Below are 20,910 nucleotides of genomic sequence, written 5' to 3' on the forward strand. Positions count from 1 at the left end.
GATTTAGGCCAGTTAGAAGAGTGGGCTGAAAGATGGCAGATGGAGTTTAATGCTGAAAAATGTGAGGTGCTACATTTTGGTAGGACTAATCAAAATAGGACATACATGGTAAATGGTAGGGCATTGAAGAATGCTGTAGAACAGAGGGATCTAGGAATAATGGTGCATAGTTCCCTGAAGGTGGAATCTCATGTGGATAGGGTGGTGAAAAAAGCTTTTGGTATGCTGGCCTTTATTAATCAGAGCATTGAGTATAGGAGTTGGGATGTAATGTTGAAATTGCATAAGGCATTAGTAAGGTCAAATTTGGAGAACTGTGTACAGTTCTGGGCACCGAATTATAGGAAAGATGTCAATAAAATTGAGGGAGTACAGAGGAGATTTACTAAAATGTTGCCTGAGTTTCATCTCCTAAGTTACAGAGAAAGGTTGAACAAGTTAGGTCTTTATTCTTTGGAGCGTAGAAGGTTGAGGGGGGACTTGATAGAGGTGTTTAAAATTATGAGGGGGATTGATAAGTTGACGTGGATGGGCTTTTTCCATTGAGAATGGGGGAGATTCAAACAAGAGGACATGAGTTGAGAGTTAAAGGGCAAAAGTTTAGGGGTAACATGAGGGGGAACTTCTTTACTCAGAGAGTGGTAGCTGTGTGGAACGAGCTTCCAGCAGAAGTGGTTGAGGCAGGTTCAATGTTGTCGTTTAAAGTTAAATTGGACAGCTATATGGGCAGGAAAGGAATGGAGGATTATGGGCTGAGTGCAGGTCGGTGGGACTAGGTGAGGGTAAGAGTTCGGCACGGACTAGAAGGGCCGAGATGGCCTGTTTCTGTGCTGTAATTGTTATATGGTTATTCTGAGACTGTGCCCTGGGGTGCAGTCCTTCTGGTCCAGGTGACTGATCTACCTTCAGACCTTTCAGCTTCCCAAGCACCTTCTCTTCAGTAATAGCAACTACACTCACTTTTGCCCTGACACTCTCAAATTTCTGGCATTCTGCTATTGCCTTCAACAGAGAAGACTGATGCAAAATACTCACTCAGTTCATCGGTTATTTCCTTGTCCCCCGTTACTACCTCTCCAGTGTCATTTTCCAGTGGTCCAATATCTAGTCAATCTTTCTTTTACTCATGAAATATCCCAAAAAAATTTGGTATCCTCTTTAATATTATTGGCTAGCTTACCTCTTGGATTTTTTTTTTTGGTTTCTTTCGATTGCTGTTTAAAAGCTTCCCAACCCTCCAACTTCCTACTAATTTTATTCTATTATATGCCGTCTCTTTTGCTTTTATTGTTGACTTTGATTTCCCTTGTCAGCCATAGATGTGTCATCCTCCTTTTAAAACACTTTTTCATCTTTGGGATTTATCTATCCTGCTTCTTCCGAATTGCTTCCAGAAACTAAAGCCATTGGTGCTCTGCCATCATCTCTGCTGATGGTCCCTTCCAATCAACTTTGGCCAGCTCCTCTCTCATGCTTCTGTAATTCCCTTCACTCTGCTGTAATACTGGTACATCTGACTTCATCTTTTCCTTCTCAAACTGCAGGGGGACTTCTATCATATTATGGTCTCTGTCTCCTAAGATTCCTTTACCTTAGGCTCCCTAATGCAATTTGGTTCATTACTCAACAGCCAATCCAGAATTGCCTTTGCCCTAGTCTGCTCATCCGCAAGCTTCCCTAAAAAGCCATCTCATAGGCATTCTACAAATGCCCTTTCAACATGTATTTTGTATCCCCCATTGTAGTTTGTTCTCCATATCCTGGCTACTGTTTGGGAGCCTGTATATAATTCCCATCAGAATCTTTTAACCCAAGGAATCTATATGTTCCGATCCTATGTCACCTTTTCCTAAATGTAATGCCCTGGTTCACATATTTACTGTTATGCTGTAGGTATTTCATTTAGCAGCTCTGTAAGAGCAGTCTGTTCTGCTTTCAGACTGTTCGGGTTATTGTTGAAGATAAGGAATGATGAGGAATGTGTGCCATCCAATTAGGTTGGTGGAACTGAGGGGAGGTTTTTTGGGTGAGGGACACTAAGGTTGGTCTCGGGATTTTGGTTTGGCAGAAGATGAAAAGAGAAGATGCTGGGAAGAACCAGTCATAGGATACGACCCAATGGGAGACCTGTTTGTTCAAGATGAATTGCAAGCAACGTTCGGAATGTGGTACGTGCTCTCACGCAGACAGAGACCCCAGTGTGTGAGTACCAGAGCAGTTCAAGATGAGCTCCAATTTGTGCACATTTGGCTGTTTATTTAAAATGGATGCTTTTCTGTTTGTTTTTCTTTACTAGCCCTTTAGTTAAGATTGATAAATATAATTCCTTTAAATATATGAGTGTACTGTCTGTTATTTCACGACACTAATTTGAAACATGGTAGCAAATTACACAGCATCCACACACACCAGTGTTTGGGATAGGAGAGCCGTCCCAATCTCATGAGTTTGGCGGGACTGGGGAGTGTTTTCCCTAGACTTAAACAGCCAAGGAACCCAGGAGGTTTCACAAGGATTTGATTGAATATTTTGCCAACATAGCCACCCCGCCCCCTTTGCCTACCTGCCTGTCCTTTCAACACAATGTATATCCTTGGATGTTACGGTCCCAGCTATGATCTTCATTCAGCCACGGCTCAGTGATGCTCACAACATTCGTTTCGGCCAATCTGTAACTGTGCTACAAGTTCATCTATCTTATTCCTGTGTGTGTTCAAATATAGCACCTTCAGACTTGTACTTGTCACCCTTTTTGATTTTGCCCCTTGTTACACTTCAACTCATCTCACTGACTGCAATTGTGCCCTATCACCTGCCTGTCCTTCCTCACAGTCTCACAACACATTGCAATAAGATATCGGAGCAGAATTAGGCCATTTGGTCCATTGAGTCTGGCTCTAACATTTCATCATGGCTGATCCATTTTCCCTCTCAGGCCCAATCTCCTGCCTTCTCCCTGTATCCCTTCATGCCCTGACCAGTCAAAAATCTATCAACCTCAGCCTTAAATATACCCAATGACTTGGCCTCCACAGCCACCTGGGACAAAGATTTCCACAGATTCATCACTCTCTGGCTAAAGAATTTCCTCATCATCTCTGTTCCAATAGGTCATCCCTCTACTCTGAGGCTGTGTCCTCTGGTCTTAGTCTCCCCTACCATAGAAACATCCGCTCCACTTCCACTCTATTGAGGCCTTTCAACATTCAATAGATTACAATGAGTTCACCCCTCATTCTTCTGAATTCCAGTGAGTACAGGCCCAGGGCCATCAAATGCTCCTCCTATGACAAGCCTTTCAATCCCAGAATCATTTTCATGAACCTCCTTTGAACCCTCTCTGATATCAGCACATCCTTTAAGCGGTCTAAAACTGTTCAGAATACTCCAAGTGAGGCCTCACCAATGCTTTATAAAGCTTCATCTTTACATCCTTGCTTTTGTATTCTAGTCCTTTTGAAATGATTGCTAACATTGCATTTGCCTTCCTCACCACCAACTCAACCTGCAAACTAACCTTCAGAGAATCCTGTAGGTCTCCCAAGACTCTTTGCACCTCAGATTTCTGAAGTTTCTCTCCATTTAGAAAATAATCAACTCTTTCATTTCTTCTATCAAAGTGCATGACCATACACTTTCCAACATTTTATTCCATCATTCACTTCTTTGCCCATTTTCCTAATCTAAGTCCTTTTGTAGCCCTATACTTCTTCAAAACTACCTGCCCCTCCACCTCATATCATCTGCAAACTTTGCAACGAGGTCATCAATTCCCTCATCCAAATCATTGACATATAATGTAAAAAGAACCAGTCCCAAAACAGACCCCTGGAACACCACTCGTCATCAGCAACCAACCAGGAAAGCCTCCCTTTATTCTAACTCTTTGTTTCCTTCCAATCAGCCACTGCTTTATCCACATGAGAATCTTTTCTGTAATGCCATGGGCTCTTGACTTGCTAAGCAGCCTCGTGTTGTGGCATCTTGTCATTAGCCTTCTGAAAATCCAACTATACAACATCTATTGATACATCTAGTTGTATACCAATTGCCCTTTCATTCCAGTTCCCATCCCCCTGCCCAATTAGTTTAAACCCTCCCCAACAGCTCTAGCAAACTTGCCTACAAGGATATTGCTCCCCCTTGGGTTCAGGTGGAAGCAGTCCTTTATATACAGGTCATACCTTCCCTAAGAGAGATCCCAGTGATTCAGAACTCTGAAACCCTGCTCCCTGCACCAATTCCTTAGCCACACATTCATTTGCCAAATTATCTCAGTCTTACCCTCATTAGCAGATAGCACAGGCAGCAATTCAGAATTACTGCCATGGAGTTCCCGCTTTTCAGCGTTCTATCTAACTTGCTATATTCCCTTTGGCTTGGAGGGGAAGTCATTGGGTATATTTAAAGTGAAGGTTAATATGTTCTTGATCAGTCAGGGCATCAAAGGTTACCAGAGGGCAGAAAAATGAGATTGAGACGGATAATAAATCAGCCATGTTGGAATAGGGAGCAGAGTCAATAGGCAGAATTTCCTAATTCTGCTCCTTTGTCCTATGGACTTTTTTTTTTTTTTACAAGGCTTAGATGGAGACTTGGTTGCTGTGGCTCTACCCTGGTAGGCTGACCCACCTCAACAGTATCTAAAGTGGTATACCTGTTACTGAGGGGAATGGCTGCGGGGGTACTCAGCACTCTGTCTTTTCCCTTTCCCGCTCCTAAATCACCCAGATTATTTGTTTCCTACAATTTAGAGCATATTCTGTCAAGAGGTGCAGCTGGATGTTCATTTGCAAGAAAAAGCTTGTGAACCCTTTGCAATTACCTGGTTTTCTGTATTAATTACTCATAAAATGTGGCCTGATCTTTACCTAAGTCACAATAATAGACAAACAGAATCTGTCTGAACTAGTAACACACTAACAATCATACTTTTCAAGCAACACACATAGAAGTTGCTGGTGAATGCAGCAGGCCACCTCTTCCTATAGATGCTGCCTGGCCTGCTGCATTCACCAGCAACTTTTATGTGTGTTGCTTGAAATTCCAGCATCTGCAGATTTCCTCGTGTTTGCAAGGAAATACTTTTCATGTATTTATTGAACACATCATTTAATCATTCACAGTCCAGGCTGGAAAAAGTATGTGAACCCTTGTATTCAATAACTGGCCAGCAATAACCTCCACTAAATGTTTCCTGTGGCTGCTGATCAGATTTGCATAATGGTGAGGAGGAATTTTAGACCATTCCTACATACAGAACTGCTTCAGTTCATCAATTTCCAGGATACCTTACACGAACAGCCCTCTTCAGGTCATGCCACAGCATCTCAATTGGGTTAAAGTCTGGACTCTGACTTAGCCATTCCAAAACAAAAATTTTCTCTTTTATAAACCATTCTGTTGTTTGTTTACTCTTGTGTTTCAGATCATTGTCTTGTTGCATTATTCAACTTCTATTAAGCTTCAGGTGATGGACTGCTATTCTGACATTCCCCTGTAAAATGTCTTGAAAAAAATTTTGAATTCAGGATTCAATGATTACAAGCTGCCCAGGCCCTGAGACAGCAAAGTAGCCCCAAACCATGATGCTCCTTTTTCCATGCTTCATCGCTGGGATGAGGTTTTGGTGTTTGTGTGTAGTGCACTTTTTCCTCCAAACATAACCGTGTGCATTTCTGCCAAAAAGTAGTTTTGGAGAGCAATAGTTTCCCTCGTGGTGTTCTCCAATTAATGCCATTTTTGTTCAGTGTTTTTCTTATAGTGGACACATGAATAGAGACTTTAGCAAATTCTAGAGGCTTCTGTAGGTCTTTTGCTCTTACCCTTGGGTTCTTTTTCACCTCGTTCAGTATTGCATGTTGTGCTCTTAGTGTGATATTTCATGATGCCCTCTCCTACAACCCACACCTCCAATCTCATCTAATCGATTGGAACACCTGACTCTAAATAGTTTTTATAGAAGGCATTAACCCAGAGGTTCACATACTTTAGACTGATTGTGTTTGTCTATTATTATGACTTAGATGAAGATCAGACCACATTTTATGAGTAATTAATGCAGAAAACCAGGTAGTTGCAAAGGGTTCACAAACTTTTTCTTGCAACTGTAGCTATCTGGAAGACCGAAGGTCTCCTGGAATTCCCACATCTGACATGAACACACCACTGACCCTGACCTATTCTCACTACACTAGCTTAGGCACTAATTGACAAAGGAAGAATCTTATCAGAAACTTTCCTTAGCCTCTGCCCGTCATCACAGAAGCCTCTTGAGCTAAAGCATCAAGCAGTCCACTCCAACAACTTTGGGGACAGAGAGGGAAGTTAGACCATAAGACATAGGAGCAGGATTAGGCCACTTGGCCCATTGAGTCTGCTTCGCCAGTCATGGCTGATCCTTTTTCCCCTCCTCAGCCCATTTCCTGGCCTTCTTCCCAGAACCTTTGATGCCATGTCTCGTTAAGAAACTGTCAAGCTCTGCCTTAAATACACCCAATGACCTAGCCTCCTCAGCTGCTTGTGGTAACAAATCCCACAAATTCACCACTCCCTGGCTCAAAAAAGTTTTCTGCATCTCTGTTTTAAATGGACGCTCCTCTATCCTGAGGCTGTCCTCTTGTCCTAGACTTCTCCATCCTTTCCACATCTACTCTGAGTTGGCCTTTCAACATTCGAAAGATTTCAGTGAGACCCCCCCCCCCCCCCCACCATCCTTTAAATTCCAGTGATTACAGCCCCGGAGCTATAAACTGTTCCTTGTACAGTATTACCACTTCATTCCCAGAATCATCCTCTCCAATGTCAGCACATCCGTCCTTAGATGAAGAGCCCAAAACCGTTCACAACACTCAAGGTGAGGCCTCACTTGTGCCTTATAAACCCTCAGCATCAGATCCCTGCTCTTATATTCTAGATCTCTTGAAATGAATGCTAACATTGCATTTGCCTTCCTCACTACTGACTCAAACTGCAAGTTAACTTTTATGGTGTCCTGCACAAGGACTAGTCCAAGTCCTCTTTGCATCTCAGATTTTTGATAGTTATGTTTCAAAAATGGTCTGCATGCTTATTTTTACTACCAAAGTGCATCACCATTCATTTTCCAACATTGAATTGTAGGAGTCACATCAGGGTTTAGGGCATTGATGTGGTGTGTTAGAGATCAGGCCGGAGTCTAGGTTTCTGTTCTGCAGGCCATGTTCAAAGGACATCTGTAGATAGATTCTGGGCCAGCAAGCACAGTGGACAAAGACCAGTGAGCTAATGCCCATGTCCCCCATGATCAAAGATCAATGCAGGCAAGAGACATGAGGGCCGATGATCCTCTAGGTATGCAAATTGGCAAGTCTAGAGTTCAAGATCCTGTGGAGTTTGGGGTCCTTTTATTAGTGAGTCTTGGTGGGGTCGATACTGAAAATCAAAGCCTAGAGGTTGATTGGAAGCTCCTTGGCAACCAAGGTGCCCAACTAAGCTAGCTCCTTTTGTCTATGTTTGGTCCATATGCCTTTAAACCTTTCCAAGTCATGTACTTATCAAATGTTTTTTTAAAGATTGTAATTGTATCCACCTCAACCACTTCATCTGGCAGGTCATTCCATATATTGGACCACTGTCATTGAAAAAGCTGCCCTTCAAGTTCTTAATAAATCTCTCTCCTCTCACATTAAATCTATAGTTCATGATTCCCCAACTCAGGGAAAAAGAATGCACGTTCACCCTGTTTACGCTCCTCACGATTTTATATAGTCTCCCACACTCTAATGAAAAACATCCCAACATTCTCAACTTCTCTCCAAAACTTAGTCCCTTGAGTGCCAGAAACATCCTTGTAGATCTCCTATGTGCTCTTTCCTATAGCAGGGTGACCTACTATAGTGTGGGAAGAGGGAGCGAGCAGCACAGAAGTGGTGAACAAAAGAGAAGTATCAATAAATAACACCAAGGACACAGATTGCAATTCAAAATTTTGTTTTCTTTTTAAACAATTTATTGAAGTCCTTGTGAACTTCTATTGTTTGATGAACTGCATTTGCTTTCTGACAAGCAGAACAATCTCATGTACAGTTTCTTTACTGATTCCCTTTCCCCAGTACTGAAGCAGAATATTATTGTACTATACAAAGGCAAAAAACAATGTTCACACAGTGAATTCATTACAAAGGAAAAAAGCTACATTCCACATTGGAGAAAGATATTCTAAAACATTCCATACTGGAGTATATCAAACAAAATTTTCAGGAAATTTATTTTTTTTTACCTTAATTTAAGAAAACTAAACAAGCTGATGTGTGAGAAGGCAATACTCTCTGCATGAGGATCGACATCAGGTGGTTTCTGGGGCTCTTCTTCTAACAATGTTACATGCTCAGGGCACCCATCGTGCACTCTCTCCACAGGACCTCTGGCAGCACCAAATAATGGTAGGCCTCTGAACAGAGAGCAGGAGCTCAGAGCAAAGTACAGGGTAGACACAGCGGCTGGCCCCAGCATGTGCTACAGGTGGGTGAAACGGCCAGGGTTTACAGGCAGGGCATTAGTCCAACTCACCCCAGGAACATCACTGCCCACTGTCTGCAGCACATGGGGTGCAAAGTGGAGCACAACCTCCCCCATACACTCTGACCCTCACTAGAACCTGCAGGCAGGGGAGCGTGAGCGGTGAAGAGCTGGAGCAAGTGGGAAGGAGCTTTTGTGAGGGTGAAAGGGTTTGGAGCGAAGGGTGAGGGGTGAAGCAAGGGGGGAATGGGCAGAGAGATCAGGTTAGGTGTTAGGACAGGGTGGGACAGAGTGGAGAGAAGGCAGAGGAAGGGAGGATGAATTGATGGTGTATGGGGGGGCTGAATGTTTTAGAGAGAGAGGGGGGTAATGAGAGCTGGGGAAAAGTTGCAGGAGAGAATTTGATGGAGAGACTGGAAGCAAGACAGTCTGCGTACTGATCTGTCTGATGTACTGGTATAAATGAATGGCTTGGTATGATCCCTGACGTTTTGCCAGTAATCTGCCCTATGGTCTGGCGCTGGTGGTGGTAATGTTCTCTCCACACCAAACAAGTCTAATCTGATGGCATACATCTCACACATTATCACTGCTCTGTCTGAAGAATGAAACTGTTTCCACCCCAGGAGCTAGCAACAAATGGCTAGCAATGACGCAAACAATAGATGGCATGAGGTTGCTAACTCATGCTTTTTCATAAACATGCCCAGCTGATGGCTTTCCTGTATTGGCAGGGTAAAATAAAACATACTTCATGTTGAAGTGTAGGCTACAGTTAAAGCCAATGCTCTCCAAACCAAACCCTCCCAGTCTTGAGTTTCACCAGCCAAGAGGACTAATTCCAATATACCCAACTCAGACTCCAACTTGTGGGTGCTCACTCTTGATCCCTCACTGATTATCAGCAGGATACAAAATGATTACGAGTAAGATCAAAGGCAAAAGGGCAAGGCAGGAAGGATATGGGTGAGATGTTGGGCACCTTGTCCCATTCACTCCCATAGATGAGGAAGACGGAGAAGTACTTTGTCCTGGCAATATGGCAGATTGTAAACCTGGGCTTGGGAAAGTGAGAGGGGCACAGCTCTCCAGAAACAAGAGTGGTGGGTGTGGGGTGCATAGGACTGATGACTGACTGCTACTGAGTCACGGCTGGAACCTGGAGAATAAAATAAGCTGGACAGGGAGAAGGCTTAAGATAATGGTGTTTTGGAAAATCCTGGGCCTGACCACAGACTGCTGTGATCAGCCTTGATGTGAGGACCAAGCTGTGGGCACCTGGGCCCCGATGTGGTTTCACTGCAAACCTGGGTAGGTGATACCTCACTTCCTCTCCTCTCCCAGATAACACCACCACTCAGCCGTACCAGAATAATAAATAAAGTTCACTGCCTCACTTAGCCTATCCTCAATGGAAAGGTTGGACTCCACTCTGTAATCTGGACATCAGCACCACTCTGAGGGTCACCTGACCACTTGTTTCCACTACTTCCCAACCCCTGCCACCATAATGCCCCAGAAAGCCCAGGTACCTGTGCATGGAGGCAGCAGCGTGGATGGTGTCCCAGTCAGCGGTTTGCAGATCTTCCAAAGAAAGCAACTTCACAGAAGTCATTGTGACAAGATGGGGGATGGGGAACTGCAAGCGGGAGAAGCTGCTGCTGGGCAAGGACTTGACAGCATTAGTGTCAGAAGGGTACACCTCCCACTGCACTGACACACTGTGACTCCATGCACTCTACACCATCACAAGCCACTGTGGGGCCAGACAACTGCAGACTGAATATCAGTGCTTAGTATTGGCATGGATTTGAAGGAAAATATCTAATAAAAGTATCAAAATTACAATCACATAGCTGAGAAAATAAATATCACTGCAATAGGCAGTACTCTACACCAGAAATCAGCCAACATAAAATAATACAGGGGAGTGCTGAAACTCCCCATCAGTTGTTTCAGTGAGAGCTGATGGCCCTTTCCTTACAGCAGGCTACAACAGATCCTCATCTAGGCAGTTTGCCCACTCACACTGGTGCCCAGCGAGGGCAAAGTGCACACTAGAGATCTGACGCAAGATAAAAGACTTTAAAGCTGGGGGAGGTGGGGAGGCATTTGTTTGGGAGGGATCACTGACATTATGTCAACGTCAGGACTGAATACAGAAGGTGGAGGAGAGGATGGAAAGGAATTAATCCTCATTTGGAAGTGCTTACAAGAGATGTAGTATCATTTGCCTGGACTAAGAACACCTTCCAGCTTCAGGTTGATTCCCAGGGATTTGGGAATCATTTTGTGAACCCTCTACCATTAATGTTTGAGGACAATATTGATTTATTGACATAACCTCCTTGACAGCAAAGGTTCTAGCTGAGATACAAGGGGTATTAACCTGTGGGCAAAGTACTGACCAAGGCCAATTCCACTGAAATGGTAGGGGCCGCATGGGGGGGTGGGGGGGAGAGGAGAGGAGAAGAGAAGCAAATCGAAGCCAAGACTTTGGGGAACTGCTAGGCTCACATTCCTTGTCGATTAATGTCAGCCCCTACCCCACTTTGAGGTGGCAGTCCTAGCCCCCCAGTTTAGTCGGAACCAACAGTGCAAAGCTGCTGTGATCAACACTGTCGAACAGGAAAAGACACACAAGGTCAGAGAAACACAGCTGGGTCTGAAATAAAACAGAACAGATTTTGGAAGCACATTTTGAAATTATACCAGCCTCCATGGTCTTAAGAACATTTGTAGTAAAGTACACGATTAGTTAAATGTTATTTTTCACAAGGATCTTTCAAAACAAACTGCATAAAGCTGAATAACACTCCCAGCCAACAATCTTTTCCATCAAGATTCAATCTGGAAGTGTTAGTCCTGGTTAGCTTTGAGAGAGAGAGATACTGCAGAGGTACCAAGCAGCCAGCACCCGCCTTCACAGTTTAATCATCTTTGTTTCAGATATGTACAGCTCTACACTGGAATCCTATAATCAGACCCACACAAGCAGGGCCTGGGATTCACAAACCCATCACTCAACCAGCCCCAGAGAATCAGCACTAATTACCCATTCAGTCTAACCTAGCTGCGGATATGAAAAAAAAGAGCAAGCCTTTAGAATGGCACCCAGAATCTGCTTTTTATGGGGCTTTTTTCCCATCATTTGTGATTCAGGTTTATCTGAACAGTTTTACTGAAAAAAAAACTGATAACATACAATATCGTTCCTTGGAGTGCAGCTGTGTGATGGCCTAATCGCATACCACTTTCACAAGCCAACACAGAGGAACTGAAGGGTCACTGCAGCATAGTAGTATCTTGCAAACAATTCTGCACTGTATCCAAGACCTTCTGACTTACAACCCAGCCCTTTTTACACAAACCTATCACTCCAATTCAAGCCCAAGTGGTTCCAATCTCTCAACTCAATCATGCACTGGGAATTCATGCCTCATCTCCTCTCTACTGGAAGTTTAGCTCAACTTCCTCTCCCATCAGAGACTGGCTTGAGAAACATGGCCCAGATCTCTGCCTCACTGACAGGTCAGCCCAGACACACAAGCTAGAGCTCCACCCAGCTTCCTCTTCAATGGGGTACCTGATAGTCTGATCTTGGGATGACCACCCTCTCACTGGAACCAGAAGGCGTGACCTTTCAGCTACCCCATGACCTTTGGGATGTGGCTACTCCTCAGCAGTTAACATGGGCTAAGCAAAGAGAGGCATTAACTTCAATAAAGTTCATTTTCAGAAAGCAGTAACCCTTTCCTCTTAGGCTGCTCTTGGATTAGTTAATTTCCACCCTGTGGAAAGTAAATACAACAACAATATTTAAGAGTGTTACTTTCCCCTTGGTGAAAGCCTTTCTGACCGGTTCTTCCCTCCTCACTCACCTTCTGAGGAAGGTCGCTCAAAGGAAGAGGTCAGAGCTTCTTTCTATCAGAAAGTAACAGCTTTTGATTACATGTGTTAGCGGAAGTATTTGCTCCTCACTGCGGTGGAACTAAAAAGGTTCCATCTGTGACGTTGACCTTCGTCACATCATCTCAGAATCCCATGGGAATGTGACTTCAATAACTTGCGCTGTTGCAGGCACAGTTCTGAAGTTGGGGTACATAAGGTGAGATTACTTCACTAAGATTAACCAGGTAATCATAAGAATATGTCCCATGCCTTGCAAGCCAAGGCATGCATGCTAATAAAATAAAGTTTACACACACACACACAACAACAAAAAAACTCAATGCTACTTTGACGCATTGCATCTAGATGAGTGGTGTGTCAAGTCCATTGCTTGCAGTGCTGTATATTTTAACACGATGTTGAGTGGACTTGTCCAAGACAGTTGCTGTCTCCATTCGTTTAAAGGCCATTCTGTTGGCTGTCGCAGTGGTCCCCTGCTCCCTCTGTGTCAAGGGCCAGATTGAGAGAGGCAGCTTTGCTGGTCAGTGCGCTGACGGAGCTGTCTGTAGTGAAGCCAGAGGCCCCGACCTTGCATCTTTCACTTTGCAACAAGAAACAGAGAAGGTTTTAGCATTCCAAGCATGGACAGAGTGCATCTGTGACATTAACAAGTTGCCTATCCTCAGCCCTAAACTGCTCACATTGTTCAGGCTCCTGCTGCTCTCTGTTCATTGGGAAGCTGAGGTAGGATTTTGGTCAGCATACTTTGTCTGACCAAGCTGAAAGAGTCCTGACTAGTAGTTGCATCATGGTCTGGCGCAGGCATACAAGAGGCTGCAGGGAGAAGTGGATCACAGGCACAGTATCTACAGGACAGGCTGCCTCAAGAAGATGGTATTTATCATCAAGGATCTCCATTACATGGATCTTGCCGCCTTCTTACTGCTGCCATCAGACTTCCCACAGCAACAGGTTCAGGAATGCTATTCTCCTACGACCAAAGGCAGCTTTTTTTTCCTCTCTTGTGACTGTCTTGTATAATCTATATCATGTGTTGTTTATGAAGCTGCTGCTAGTTTCTCATTGCACCTGTATCGTGCAAATGACAATAAGCTTGACTAGTGTAGCTAGTGATGTCAATAGAAATAACACTACCCTATGAATGTGCAAAATCACATAGCCATACTGAGCCCCTCACTGCCACAGCATGCGCCTTCATAGTTACACAGCTGGCAAGGAGAGCTGTGAAGGGTTTGGGGGAAGCCCACATTGACCAGTGACAGTTCTGTAGCCAAACAAAGAACTCTTCCAGGACCCTGAGCTCCAGTGGAATAGGAACACAAGAGCCCACAGATCCTGCTCCCCATTCATTAGTCCTGATGTGATGCACCTGCCATCTTCATCAATACAAGATCAGGTGGCACAGCTTCAGAATAAAGGGATTCCCCTTTAAAACTGAAATAAGGAACAATTTCTTCAGCCAGAGGGGTGGTGGATTGAGGGATCAGTGGAATTTGTTGTGATAGTGGGTGATGGAGGCCAAGTCATTGGGTATATTTAAGACAGAAATTGATGGTTCTTGATTGGCGGGGGGGGGGGGTACATGGTGAGGGCAGAAGAATGTAGTTAGCCATGACTGAATTACAGAACAGACTCAATGGTCTGAATCGTTCTATTTTGCTCGTATATTTTAGTCTCATTACCATTCTCTCCTCATACTTCTGGACATCTTTTCTGTCAAGAAACCTCCCCTCCCCTTCAATATATTCAGCAATCATAATGGAATGTGCGTAGTGTTAACACAGGCAACTGTGGGTAAAACACTGACAATCCAAATGGATCCAGAATCTGACCTGCATCAACCAACAGTAAATAATACCTTACAGAAAACGTTTGCAGCACCCTAACCCCGCCATGGTCAAACCCAACAAGCCTGGACACAGGCACAGTAGCCACCTCACTGGGCACACTATTCACAAGGTCAGTCTGTGGGTTGCACTGGGTATTAGAGCACAAGGCACCACAATCAAGTCCAGAGCAAGGACGTTGGCTGAACCTATGGCAGTCACTCAAGTATGGACTAACTAATCTGATACAGTACAAGCAGAATGCAGCAGAGGGGTATCTGGGTGTCCACGGTTGTTGACTGCTCACACACCCAGGACTACTCCATTCTGAAAGCTAAGGGCGTAAACCTGCATTTACTAAATGTCAAAGTGTCTTGCTTTAAAGCAGATTTCCGGGAAATAAAACATTAAATGGAGCAGGATAGGACGGAGGCGGAGGTTTCTGACACACTGTGAAGATCAGTTGTAGAATGGTCTGCACTGATAACTAGGTGTGCTGTGCAGTTACCTGAGGGAAGGCTGCAGATCCTCTGAGGGCTTGTGCTGCTGCTCAGGCTGTCCGTTCTCTGCCTGATGGCTCGATGCCAGCTTATACTGCACTTCCAGTGAGGGTCGACTTTCCTGTGTAACAAACATAAATTGATTGTCTGGGATAGATAACGTAATACAATCATGATGGTACAGCTCTGGTTGCAGCCTAAGGTGAGGTTAGGAAGGAGCATTAATTTGAGATGTTATAATGTGGAAAATACAGCAGCCAATTGTACACAGCACAAGCACACACACTAGATCTTAGGGACACTGCTGGATCTCTCCAATGCAGAAGAAAGAAGTCTCTACTCCTCCTGATTCATCCAAACCAAGTAAACGGGGTTCAGCTGATACTCAGTACCTGAATCCAGACAACTGGACAAAGTGAAGGGCTGCCCGAGGCCTAGCTGAAAGCCAATCCGCTCCACTGATGGGAGTCAGTCCATTCGGCCCTGTTCTGCCATTCAGAAACACCATGGTTGAAACTCTACCTCGGGACCACATCCTCATATCTTTCCTTTCCCTTGTTATCCAAAGATCCATTGTTGCCTTGAATACACTCAACCATCAGGTCATTGACAATCCTGTAAAGTGGGAGAAAATTCTCAGATAAAGGAACTTTACCTGAGATCGGCTCTAAATGGCCAATTACTGGTCCTACCCGGGTTATGTTTGTAATCCAAACAGTTCACAGGCTGGAGATGCAGCCATGAACCAAGAACCTATCTAACAGAAGACACCTGCAGCACTTCAGCAGTGGGCAAATCCATCTCAATAGCCTCACAGTTCATTCGTGTGTGTGGGGGCAGAGGGGAAACACCTTGATGCTTCCACATTCATCGTGAAGTGACAACCTTATGGATTCAAGCCTATACATCCCTTTCAGGAATTTGCATGCCTTAAAAAGGCACTAATTCCTAGCCTATTCTGCATTCAGATGAACAGCATTAAACCCTGACTTGATTTGCAGCTGTTTCTATGCTCTGTGGCTTTCTGTCATAGTGATGCTGCTTTGTACTGTTGCCCTGTTCTTTGCACATTAACTCTTAAACTTTCCTTTATCTGGCATTGTAGGTTCTCTGGATGGATAGACACCAAATACACCCCAGTTGACATTTGGAATAGATCATGGAGCTGGGGCAAGAAGTGGACTTGAGGATTCAACATGACCTTATTGCATGGAGGAAACATTTGAAGAGCTACCTAGGTCCATGCCTAACCTGGATTATGATCTTCAGACAAGGCTTCACTGCTGAGGTCCTGGCCACCTACCGTCTCCAGCTCGTGCTTCCTCTTGCCGATCTCCCTCTCCACCTGGTGCAGTTCCAAGCTCAGCTGCTCGCTGGACATTCGACTGGGCCAGGAACTGTGCTGCTGTGTGGTGAGGCTTCCCACCTCTCGTTGGCCCAGCACTGGGCTACTGGCAACCTAGGGAACAAGAGGAGTAAGAGAATGTCAACCTGCAGTACATTTCCCATTTTTCACACCCCATGGCACCTGATCTTGAGGGACACAGACGAAAGGAGGTGAATAGACTCTAGCGAAAGGTCTTTCTACCTTGATTTTCTCGAGCTCCTGTCCATATTCCCCACCCTCTCCTGTCCTTCCCTTCCCGTTGACCACTCCAAAGTTACTCTCCTGAGCACTCACCCTTTCCCCTCATTGGGCCCAGATACCTCTCCTGACCCTTCCAGGAGATCCTTTCTCCTATCCAGTTACACCCTGATGGTTGGGCAGTACAATGCCTTCTGGTCAATGGTACCGCCCCCCCCCCCCCCACCTTAGATTAAAGTGCAGATACTTCAGCTGCAGGAACATTTGGATACCTCCATTCCTCGGAGCTGACTGTGTTGGCTGATCTGCTGGTTGACTTGTTGCAGCTCCAGCCTCAGCTGGTCCCGGTCCGTTGGAGGTATGTGGGGCACAGGGTGCTTCCCATGGGGAGTCATTTCCTGTACGTTCAGCCTCTCTCTGTGTGGTACAAACACTACAATAAATCGACATTGGAATATCGGCAAGAAAGGATCTCCAACCGCTCCTCCCACCCACCAAAGTACAGCCTCACAATCAGCACATATTCTTCTCAAATAGTATGACAGCGAGGAGTGTCCACCTTCAGCCTCTGATGTGCATGCGTGCATACACACACAAACACATATATACACACACACACACACACACACACACACACACACACACACAGAGTCTGCATTACGGGTCTGAGAATGGGTCCTATACTACCTCATCAGGTCTGAAAAGCCTGACGCTGTTTCAGATCATACCCTGGTCTCAGTCTGCTCAGCTGGTATTTCTTTCAGATCATACCCTAGTCCCAGTCTGTTGAGCTGGTATCAATTTTTCTTTGGCTCCCGTCAACTCTCTTGGATCTCATTGTCGATTTGTAACTCAACAGCTGAGATGGAGATACGGTTGTTAGAACCTGCAATTAGTGCCATTAAATGACCTGCGAGTAAGCTTTCGGAGGGAATATTGCAGTCCGCCTGGTAACAAAGTAATAGCGATCGTTGTCAGGATGGTGTGAGACTTGGTTGGGAACCTATATTCCCATGCACCTGCTGCTCTTATGTGTCTTAGTGGGCTAGGGAGGTGCTGTTGGGGCAGTCGGGGCAGAAACCACTTTGCATCCTATACTGCAGCCACAATGCACCAGTGACAGAAGGAGTGAATGTTTAGGGTGGTGGATGGGGTCTCACTCAAGTGCAATAACACTATCTTGGATGGTGTTCAGTTTCCTGATGATTGTTGGAGCTGCACTCACCCAGGGACGTAGCGAATACTTCATCTGAGCTAGGTTTAAGTTGTTAATTAATTACTAATCTGAGATCAATAGTTTGTTAATAAAGCTATTAATGGATATGGACCAAAGCTGGAATTTGGATTAGCAAACAACCTGCTGCAAGAACTAGGCAAGCAGCATCTGTGGGGGTGAAAGAAAGCGTAAACATTTTGGGTCGGAACCCTGCATTGGGACTGAGTGCAGAAAGGAGATAGCCAGCATAAAGAGAAGGGGACTGGTGACATAGAGGTGACCGGTGGACTGAGGTGGGTTTTGGCTGAAGTGGAGGGTTGGAATTTGTAGATAGAGGAGGTGGAGACTAGGTCACAGAGCAGCAATAAACAAATCAAACAGCAAAACCAGTTTGAGGTTAAGCATTCCTCTGTCACTCCTTTCTCTTCTAAACACTCACCCAACATGCTCTTCAAAAGCATTTTCAATCTCACATCACGTGGCTCCAATCACAAACAGGAGAAAATCTGCAGATGCCAGAAATCCAAGCAACACACACAAAATGCTGGAGGAACTCAGCAGACCAGGCAGCATCTAGGAAAAGAGTAGGGTCGACGTTTTGGGCCAAAACCCTTCAGCATGACTCACGAAAGCCTTCGACCTAAACCGTCGACCCTACTCTTCTCCTAGACACTCGCTGGTCTGCTGAGTTCCTCCAGCATTTTGTGTGTGTTGCTCACATGGTTCCAATTTCTCAACACCTGTGTTGTTACTGCACTGGGCCACCTGGAACGGTAGGTGGTAATGAAGCATGGGAGGCAGCAGATTATTACAAGAGGTTAGAACTCCCCACCTGTCAATAAAATGTCCCTGAGCATGTAAGCTTTGATGAGAATATGAGGCTGGTGAGTTTGTCCAACTGCTGTGGTTTCCATATGGATTATAATCTGCCAAGGGGAAATAAAGGCAAGTTTAGAACAGTGTAAGGGCCCAGTTTTAATTTCACCTGCAGCTGTAATGGTGACAATATTCTCAAGTAGTACTGTGAAGACTTGGGGTCCATTTGCCATGAGCTGCTCTAACATACTTATATAAACAGCTGCTTCGAATGCGTTGGAAAATTCCCCTCAGATGTGAGCAAATAAATCCATTGCAGGCTGGCCTGACTTCACAGGAGGCTTTAGAACAACTGGGCCCCTTGAACACGTCCCACCTTTCAGATTCCTGCTGACTGCTCTGTGTTTGCGGACCTTGATGCTCTGATGCAAGGACAATCTATCAGTATAAAGTTTATGCTTTAGTAACTCTCCAACAACATCGCAGCATTTTAGGGAATTTTTGCAGGAAAGTGATTTCTCTCCTTCTGCTAACTTTAAAATTGGTAATTCTTAGAATTGTAGGGTCATACAGCAAGGTCACAGACCTTATGGCCCATCACATTCATCAAGCACCTATTTACACTAATCCTACAAACCAGTCACCTGTCCTTGGTAATTCATCCAGTGGTAATGGTAAGGCCTCCACCAACCACTGAGTTCCAAATTCCAACCTCCTCAGACCCCCTTTAAATCTATTACCCTAAAAATATGGCCTCTAGTTTTTGACACACCTGTTTGGAAAAAGTTTTGCATTATCTGCCCAATATACACCAATCAATTCTACATGCTTCTATTAGATCCCCTCAGAGCAAACTATCTAGTCTCTCCACATAACTGAAATGCTCCATTCCAAGCAATGTCCTGGTGAATCTGCTCTGCACACTCTCCAGTGCAATCATATCCTCCTGCAGTGTAGTGACCTGAACTGTACACAGTATCACAGCTACAGTCTAACCAATGTTTTATAAAATCCCACTAGTTTTGCTGTTATATCCTACGGTGTGAAGACATATCCCATGTGTCTTCTTAATCACCCAATTTACCAGTGCTGTCACCTTCAGGGATCTTAGTACTTGTAAATCAAGGTTGCTCTGTTCCTCAACAATTCCCTATAACCTTACCATTCACTGCATATATTTTAGGTGACCTCCTAAACTTGACTAAATTCCTCCTGAGCAACACACAAAATGCTGGAGGAACTCAGCAAGCCAGGTAGTATCTATGGAGAGGAATAAACAGTTGAGATTTTGCGCTGAAACCTTTCATCAAGACTGGAAAGGAGAGAGGCAGGTGAGGGGAGGGTAAGGAGTATAAGCTGGAATATGCTAGGAAGACCAGGTGAGGCAGAAGATGTGTGAGTGGAGGAGGGGAGTGAAGTTGGAAGCTGGGAGGGGATAGGTGGAAGAGGTAAAGGGCTGAAGAGATCTAATAGGAGATGACTGGACCATGGAAGAAAGGGCTGGAGAAGGGGAACCACATGGAAATGATGGGCAGGTGAGAGACAAGAGAAGAGCTGAGAGGATAATCAGAAAGGGGAAAGGAAAAGCAAGCGGGGGGGGGGGAGAAATTTCTGGAAGTTGAAGAAATTGCCATCAGATTGGAGGCTACCAATCTGTTTATTCCCTTCCATTGATACTACCTCGTTGTCTGAATTCCTCCCGCATTTTGTGTATGTTGCTCAAGATTTCCAGCGTTTCTGATTAAATTCCTCAGCTATTGCTTTGCCCAGTTTACCAGCTGATCAAGGTCACTCTGTAGCCTGACTACTGTGCTTATTATCAACAGCAGCACAATTTCTTTGTCATCAGCAAATTTGTAATTCATGCTTTCTACCTTTAATCCAAATATTATCATATGAATACAACAAACATCTAACTTTACAGACCAGCCTTCCATGTTGGGTCTTGTTAATGAGATTAATATAGTCATTATAAATTACATCAACTGCACTGCATCAATACATTTTGTCACTTCTTTGAAACTAAAATTGGACAGCCAAGATCTCCCCATAATTAAACCATGTTGTCTGTCCTTGAACGACTCTTACTTTTCTAAGTGTAGGTAAATCCTATTATCAGAATGTTTTCCCTGTAACATCACTAGCACTGACTTTAGACTCACGGACTTGTAAATTACCCAGTTTATCCATGATGCTCTCGTTGAACACTTGATGTCCTGTTGTCATTTGGTGTGTCACATGTGGCCAGTGAAAATTTGAATGGATGTCAGGGTCTCAGCTATCTCCTCCCATGCCTTTCATTGCCTGGAATATGCCTCATAACTCCTTTATAATGATAACACTGTCTCTCTGCCCAAGTTCTTCAACTATAAAGTCCTTTGCTTTGGGTGAATACCAAAGAGTCCAAAATAGCTCCATTTATTAACTAACTATCCTCTTATCATTAAGATACTTACAAAATGCTTTGCAATTTTCTATAAAATTGAAGTGATAACTCGTGCTCCTCTTTTCCATCCTAATTACCTACTTAAGTATCCCCTACCCACTCGTTCTGGA

The 20,910-nt window shown here is 44.4% G+C and overlaps 1 protein-coding gene across 5 annotated transcripts in view; it reads right to left on the minus strand.

Moving 5' to 3' along the window:
- Positions 1-7,977: 7,977 nt before the first annotated feature.
- The window catches only part of LOC140206149 (roquin-1-like), a 137,193-nt gene continuing 124,260 nt past the window's right edge, over positions 7,978-20,910 (minus strand). For 4 of the 5 annotated variants that reach the window (XM_072274385.1, XM_072274388.1, XM_072274386.1 and 1 more), the window contains 5 exons: positions 18,371-18,464; positions 16,595-16,739; positions 16,041-16,196; positions 14,746-14,858; positions 7,978-12,991 (listed from right to left, as the gene is read on the minus strand). In XM_072274385.1, coding sequence (XP_072130486.1) covers positions 12,850-12,991; positions 14,746-14,858; positions 16,041-16,196; positions 16,595-16,739; positions 18,371-18,464 — 650 coding nt within the window. In that variant the 3' untranslated portion in view covers positions 7,978-12,849. Of the gene's footprint in view, positions 12,992-14,745; positions 14,859-15,129; positions 15,353-16,040; positions 16,197-16,594; positions 16,740-18,370; positions 18,465-20,910 lie in introns of those variants that run through there. The other variant, XR_011888072.1, reaches the window with a different exon arrangement.

This window comes from Mobula birostris, chromosome 12 (assembly GCF_030028105.1).
Source record: "Mobula birostris isolate sMobBir1 chromosome 12, sMobBir1.hap1, whole genome shotgun sequence".
Lineage (NCBI taxonomy): Eukaryota > Metazoa > Chordata > Chondrichthyes > Myliobatiformes > Myliobatidae > Mobula > Mobula birostris.